We start from the raw sequence: 7,825 nt of genomic DNA on the forward strand, positions 1-7,825 counted from the left end.
GTGTGTGTGCTCCTGTGTGCCATGCCTGTGTGACGACGTGATTCTTTGTGCCTGTGTATGCCAGTGACCATGTGCAACTTTGTGGGAGACGGACCCAGAATAAACCCCCAAGATGATTCAACTGAAGCCGATATTTGGATGGATCATCTCGGATGATTAGGCCCTCACCCCACCCCCCCAGCTCCTGGCTGCCCCGGACAGAAAGCTGCTTCCTGGGGCCAAAAGGGTGGGGTGCTCCTCCAAGTTGCCCCTTCCTCCAGCTCTGCTCCTGCAGATTCAGGTGGGGACAGACCCCCGCCTTTGCCTGATATGTGCCAGGAAGGCTGGCACGGAGCTTCCAACCGAGGGGGCAGGGTTCTGGGCAATGGTGGTGGCACTGCCCCCTGCCTGCTGCTGGCCACCACCCCCAGTCTCTGCTCAGGGTGGGGCCCAGTGGGGGGAGAGCTCCCCAGTGCAACCCCGGCTTCCGATTGGCTATGGAGCGCCGCAGTGCCCGCCACCCGCCTCCCCCTCCCCGGCTGGCGCAGCCACATCGGTAGTGATGGCAAACGCAGCTCGGAGTTCTGGGCACAGCTGCGCCTCGCAGAGGCCTGCCAGCCCCACCAGAAGCCAGACACCCCAGCTCCGTGCCCCCGACCCCTCCCCACCCGCCCGCCCACCCAACCCGGCAGCAAAGTCACCCCAGCCACTGCTCGCTCAGGCTGCCAGGCCCAGTCCACCCAGCCCCCTCGCCCACCGGGCCTGTGCTCCCTTTGGCCCAGCCCGCTTGGGGGCCCAGACCCCTGCACGAGGCCACTCCCGCCCTCAGAGGGGCTCCTCCGGAGTGGGGGGGAGGCGGCAAGGAAGGGGGGCGGGGAAGGGGGGAGCTAGCCCTTCTTTTAGTGAACGCGCCCAGAGCTGGAGCCAAAAATCGAGGAGGAGAGATATTCAGACAGAGCCAAGATGCGTTTGGCAGGAGGAGAGAGAGGGAGAGAGGGAGCGGGAGGAGGGGACGAGAGAGGGAGGAAAGAGAGGGGGCAGGGGAAATCAGGGAGGGGGCTTCAGTTTCCAAACCATGCTCTCAGAGCCTCCGAGGGTCAGCAGGGCGGTGCAGGGGCGGGGGACCCGGGGCCGACTTGGCCCTGGGGGCAGTGGGCTCAGGCCCATGGAGACAGCCGGACACCCCAGCTGGCCAGGCCAAGACGGACACAGGCAGAAGCCAAGATCAATGTGCGCCGGGCAGACAGAGCGAGGCCTGTGGGCGGCCCAAACATACACCCGCACCTCACCACACAACGGGCTTCTGTCCATGCTGGGCCAGGGGCAAGGGTGGGGCCCACAGCAGGGCCACCACGGCCGCCAGACCTCAGGGGAAGCCTTGGAGAGGCCGGCCCACTCCCAGCCGCTAGTTTGGTCGCCATAGTGGGCCCTTCGCAAGGTGCCGAGAGGCCAGGGGAGGCCACGGAGAAGGGTCCCAGTGGAGAAACACCAATCGATTGTCACCGGGACAAGCCCAGGACACACAGTGCCATGGGGGTGATACCTGTCGGCTCACACAGGGAAACGGGTACGCCCACACAGGTGGACACAGACAGGCCGCCCCACACAGTAAGACACACTGATACACACTTGTTGTGATGGCCAGACACGGGAGGCTTCGATCGATGATTTGTTTAGTGACGTACCGTAGTGGCACTATGACACAAAGACCACATCCGGCATCCTGACACCCATGGTGACACCCCTACCTCGGTGTCACCTCAATACACAGAGATGGAGCTGGGGATAACTCTCAGAGACAGCAGGCAGCATCCACTGGCACACCCTCGGAGACACAGGGACCCTCGAAAAGGGAGCCACACAGACACGCACAGCCACCTTCTGGGAAACGGTCCTCCGCGGCTCGCCATGCCGATGAACACACACGCGAATCCGGAAGACTCTGGGGAGCTGCTCAGGGATGTCCCCCTACCTGGTCCCTTCACCTCTACATCCAGGGGTTTGGGGGTAGGAAAGCACAGACTACATTCTCTCCCCTCCCCCCGCCACTAGGAGGGACAGGACCCCCCTCCTCAGCGCTGTGCTGGAGGGAAGCACGGGAGTCCAGGCCTCCTCAGCCTCTCAGTCCAGCTGGAGGAAATTGTGAGACACCCCCCCCCCGCCCCCTGTGCCTGCACTTCAAGAGCAGAGGACAGGAATCAAGGGGACCAGAAAGGCCAGGCTCCCAGGGGGCTGGAAATGGAAGCCAGTGGTCCGACACTGACCACCAGGGAGCCTTTGCTGCCAGCCACAGCTGCACGCCCGCCCCCTGCCCATCCCCACAATGCCCACTGGACCCTGTCAAGTGCCCTCGTAGGGTCCCGCACAGGCATCCCATCCCCACGATGGGCCCAGGTGACGATATGCCCTGATGCAGACACAGAAATGACTCTGGAGCCACGAGGATGTCAACACCAGGACCCACCCAGATTCCTAGGTTTTTTTGACCCACTCACATCTGAAGACTCACGTGTATACACCCTTGCACACTCTGGCCCAAGGCCTCAGAGCCTGGCCTCAAAGCCAGCTTGGTCGAAGTCAGGGAAAGGACCAGGGGCAACTGAAGCCCCCCACGAATGCCATCTGGTTCCCACAGGGCAGCCCAGGTCTTGGCTCTCTCTCTGTCCCCTCCCTCACCCCCACTATCACCTCTCCCTGTCTTGAACTCCTGCCATCCATCCCTCCCGCGCCCCCACTGCCCTGCCCACTCACCTCCCACCCCCTGCCGCCTACTTGGCCTCCAGTAGCCCATCTGAGGAAAAACAGCTGGGCCATGAGCTGGCCTCTTTCCTTCCCAGCTCTTCTCTTGCTTCCTCCTTCCTCCAGGCAGTCCACTTGGATTTCTATGATTGGGAGGTGCTTGACCCTGCCCTCCATCACTCTGGAGTGGCCTGCCCTCAGCTAGGAGGGCCTGCAGCTGGCCTAACAGTGATAACCAAAACGACCATCATTCCTTTCCTTGAGCACACGGTACATGCCAGACACAGCCCTGAGCCTAATCTCAGCATGAGAAGTCAATATCATCATTGCCCATTGAAATATTTTTAATTATTTTTTTACTGCCCATTTCACAGACCAAGAAAATCCTGTGCTTCCAGTCGTGGAATTACAAGATGCAGAGCCTGAGCTCAAACCCTGAGCTATCTCTGGCGAAGTCTCACACTCAACCTCTGCGCCTACAGCTCCACCTGGGAGCCCTTGAGTTCACATAAGACCTTCTGGACTGGGCCAGGGACCCCTGGCTCCAGTCCCCCCTGTGTTAACCCAGCAGAGCCCTCAGCTCTGAACTCTGTCTATCTGAGTTCAACCTAGCCCCAAGCATGGTATACTCTGTCCCAGCTAGTCGCCACACTTGCCTCCCGCCCCCACCCCCGACCCCAGCAATGGGCACTGAGCAGGCAGGGCCAGAGCCAGGGAGAAAATTTGCCATAACAAGGGGGTCTCGTTTTGGCATCAGGATGGGGAGGAGAAGCTTCACAGGGACAGAGAGGTAGCCACAGAGACCCAGGGAGAGAGCAGGGGGACATCAGGAGGGCCCCAGCCCATCACCCTCTCTTGAGGGAGTATGTATGTGGTTGTGTGGAAATAAGGGTATGTGAACATTTCACTGCTCCTGTGGCTGCGTGGCACACAATATTGGTGAACATGCGTGTCTGTGTACCCACCCGGGTAAGCCAACAGCCTCATGTCTGTGTCAAGGTGTGTGTCTTGTATCAGGTCTGTGTAAGCAAGTGTGGGGGTGAACACACACTTGAGTCAGCCTGTATCCGAAGGTGTCTGGCCAGTATCGCTGTGTCTCCGTGAGTTTATGTAGAGACACATGTCCTATATCAACGGGTCTGTGTGTGTTGATATGTGTGTGTGTGTGCTGGTGGGGAGAGAACACAGGTCCACCTTTTTCTGTGTCCATAAGTTCGTCCGTCCATGGCCGTGTGTCTGGACGTCAGCACAAATGCGTCGTTCGTGTCCTCATCTTGGCGGCAGCAGCGGTGTATCTGTGTGTGCACATCCGGTGTGCAGCTCTGTTTGTTAGGAGTGGAGGGGCCTACCATCTACCCCATTCCCCTCAGCAAAGGACTCAGGCCCATGGCTGCAGTGGGCTCAAACAGCCCCAGCAAGCACCCCACCCAGCCACCCTGGATTTCGACGCTTTTTCCACCAGGAGATTTTTCCCCCCCGCACCATCACACCCGCCCTTCCCCCTCGCCCACAGTGCCTTTCCCCGCCAGGGCCCCGCTGCTCCAAGCTCGTTCCTGCTCAATCATTTATTGACTTTAAAATCGAAGCCAATTCTAGTTTGAAAAAAAAAAAAAAAAGACACACACACACACAACGAGGCCAGGGAGAGACAGAGTCTGAGACTCGAGGGGAGGATAGAGCAGAGATGGGGCCAGTCAGAGAGGGACAGGGAAAGACAGGAACAGTCACAGATATAGGACAGCGAGACAGACGGAAAAGGGGCAGAGAAAGACAGAGATACAGGGAAAGACGAGACTGGCAGAGCAAACTAGGGAAGCAGAACAATTTATAAAAACAGAGACTAGCTCCCAGAAATGTGACTGGCAGGAGGGGCAGGCTGGACTCCGCTGACCAGTCAACAGCAGCTGCCTGCCCAGAGCTGAGGAGCGCAATCCAGCAAGCCCATGCCCCTTTCTCTCCCCAGATGCCCTGCCACACTCAGGCCTGCCACACAGAGCTGACCCCTTGCTCCTTTCTGGGGTGTCAGAGAGCCAAGGCCTGGCCATCGCCCTGAGTCTGGGGGCTACCCCAGCCCTCCCTCATCTTTTCACCAGTGGACCAGCTGGTGTTTTCTTTCTCAGGGTGCTGTGATGTCTGAGGAGCCAATTTCTCACCCAGGCCAAGGAGGAGGGCAGGCCTGGGAGCTAAGCAGGGGGCTGGTGGGCCAAGGGCCGCTCAAGCATGAGGTCTTGATTCCACTAGGCCCCAAATACCAGCCACACTGGCCAGCCATAGCTCACACCCAGCTAGGTGTATAGGGGTCGTTGTGTGGGGGGCCTAAGATGGGGTGGCCGGCCAGTCAGAGAGGCCACCCTGACTGATGGTGGGTGTGGGGGCCCCCCACAGTGTCATCAAGGCCAGAGTGCTTGCTCACACCTGCATACATACTATGACACACATGTGTGCATATGCACCTCACTAACATGTACTCACACCTGCTTCTGTACAGGAAAACCCTCGCTCCTGGCCACACACATGTCCATACCACGCAGGGCTGCCCATGCCTGACCCACAAGGCCACATGCAGACCCTGAGACTGACACTTACATACCACACACACACACACACACACACACACATCTGTGGATACAAGCAGTCTGTTTGTTGGGAGGGGGGCCGGCACAAACCCCTGACATACCCTCTAGCCCCTTGCCACAAACCACACCCGCATTGCAGCCATATTCACGTGGACTCCCATTCCCCAGCGTGGGCACACTTGGCACACAGCTGGCAAGGTTCAGATCGGCAGAGGGGACAATTAGTACCCCAGACTTGGCCTAGAGATGCCCCCTCCCCACAAACGTAGGCTCTGCTGGTAGGCAGAGCTAGGCGGCCCCGAGGTGTCCCTCTGCGGAGTCTGGGTTGCCAGCCTTAGCATGGCCCAGGAGACAGTGCTACCAGGGCCTCTGTGGGGCTCTGGGTATCTTCTGTGCCCTCTCACAGCCTGAAGCCACCTCCAGGGAAGGTGGGCTGGCAGGGCAGACATCCCCCCCGGCCTCCTTCGCCCTGCACCGAGCACGGTGCTGGGAACTTCGCTGGAGGCGGGACGCGCTCTCGCAGCGCGCCAAGGTCGGCACAGCGCCGGCGGCTGACTCGACGGCGTGGCCGCAGCACGATCGGCAGTTGTCCGCGACTCCTTCCCGCCCCTCCCGCCTCCAGGCAGCGGGACGGGATTCCCCAGACCCGCCTGGTCCGCGGCGCGGCAGCCAGCCGGGGTCGCCGGGGCCGGAAAGTTTGCGCTAAGGAAAGTTTTTTTTTTTTTTTTTTCGGGGTGGGGGGGCGCGACTGCGGCGTCCAGGGTCGGCGAAGAGGCGCGGCCTGGGCTGGCAGCCGGCCCGTCCCTCCCTCCCCTCCCCTGCCCCACAGAAATTTGGGAGCCCCGCCATTTTCTTAGCCCCGCTCCCATGTGAGGCCTGAACAAAGACTTTGGGGAGACGCCCGGGCCGCTTGGCCCGCCCCGGGCACCCCGGCAGCATGCAGGGGCCATCGCCACGCACGCCGGCCGCTGCCACCCTCCGGAACCGCTGCGCCCGCCCTAGGGAACGCCGCCAGCCCCAGTCCCCGCAAGGCGCCCTGCGGACCACCCCCTGCTACTCTGTCACCCCGCAAACACTGCCAGCGGCCACGCTGTCCGGGTGCACGCCACAGTCGCCCACAGGTCGGCGGGAGTCCCGCTGCCCACTGCACCCCAGTCGAGCGCGCGCGCGCGCACACACACATACACACACACACTCACACACACGCACTCCGGCTCCGCGCTCCAGGGGCAGCGCCACGCACGCAGCCAGCCACCCCCGGAACCCCAATAGGAGTCTGCCCCTGGGCCAGGGTCGCACGCGCACCGGGGCGTCCAGACGCGTGCCCGGACTCCCCATCGCCCGGCTTGCACCCCTCGGCCACCCGCGGGCTCACTCCCCCCAGCCGCCGAGCTCCCCCTCCGCCCTCCCGCCCGCGCCGCCGGCCGGCCTCCTGCGCCCGCTCCCCTCCCGGGTCGCGCGGGGGCGGCGGCCGGTACCTGGGTGAGGCAGTACGGGGAGTACATAGCTGGACGCCCGGGCGGGAGCGCGGCGGCCGGCCGCGGCGAGGGGAGGCCCGGCAGGCGGCGGCCGCGCTCGGGCTCCGGCTCCGGCTCGGCTCCTCCGGCCTCCGCCGCGCTGCGCCCGCCCGGCCCGCGGCCCCGCGCTCGGCCCGGCGCCGCTCCGCGCTCGCCGCTCGCAGGCTCGGCCCCGCCGGCTCCGGGGCCGCCGCCGCCGCCGCGCTCGCCGCTGCCTCTCGCGTCCGCCGCCGCCGCCGCCGCCGCGCGTCTACTCCATGCCGCCGCCGCTCGGCCGGTCACCCTCGCCCGCCGCCGCCGCCGCCGCCGCCGCCGCCGCCGCGCTGTGAAAGTGAAAGTTTAGACAAAGTTTGGAAGCGGCGCACTCCGGGGAGAGGGAGCGGGCGGGCGGCGCGGGCGGGAGGAGGGGCGCGGGGAGGGGCGGGCAGGGCGGGGGAGCGACGGCCGGCGCGCACACACATACACACACACATGCACGCACACATGCACACACACACACGCAGACACGCGCGCGCGGGGGCGCACACCGACGCGGCCACCCCGACACGTGCTGGCCGGCGTTCCAAAGCAGACACACGCTGACACGCAGTGAGGCTCGGACCTCTCCATACATGTCACGTACAGAACTCATTGCCACACGTTCCACATTCCGACAAAGCACACGCAGACACCTACACACGCAGCATGGACACACAATCCACACACATGCACTGACACACAGGCACACACATACACAAGACTAGGAAAGCAACCTACGATGCACGCACTGACATGCACACCGGGCCCACCATCACACGATGATGCCCACACACATGCATTTCAACAACAAATCATGTTTAGACTCCCCAGTACAGGTGGACACACTCCAATACGACCTCAATGGACACACACTGATACCACCAAGACACACATCAGTGCAGGTTGATGCATATAGGTTCATCCTGGTACACTGACACTGGCATGATCATACAACCACATCTTCACACACTCCAGACACACAACTGCTATACACAG

The 7,825-nt window shown here is 62.5% G+C and overlaps 1 protein-coding gene across 1 annotated transcript in view; it reads right to left on the bottom strand.

Moving 5' to 3' along the window:
* Nucleotides 1-7,005, bottom strand: part of NFIX (nuclear factor I X) — a 95,030-nt gene extending 88,025 nt beyond the window's left edge. The window contains exon 1 of the mRNA XM_070792704.1: nucleotides 6,773-7,005. Within this exon, the coding sequence (XP_070648805.1) occupies nucleotides 6,773-6,799 (27 nt within the window). The 5' untranslated portion in view covers nucleotides 6,800-7,005. The remainder of the gene's footprint in view (nucleotides 1-6,772) is intronic.
* Nucleotides 7,006-7,825: the final 820 nt, after the last annotated feature.

The sequence above is a fragment of the Bos indicus genome, chromosome 7 (genome assembly GCF_029378745.1).
Source record: "Bos indicus isolate NIAB-ARS_2022 breed Sahiwal x Tharparkar chromosome 7, NIAB-ARS_B.indTharparkar_mat_pri_1.0, whole genome shotgun sequence".
Lineage (NCBI taxonomy): Eukaryota > Metazoa > Chordata > Mammalia > Artiodactyla > Bovidae > Bos > Bos indicus.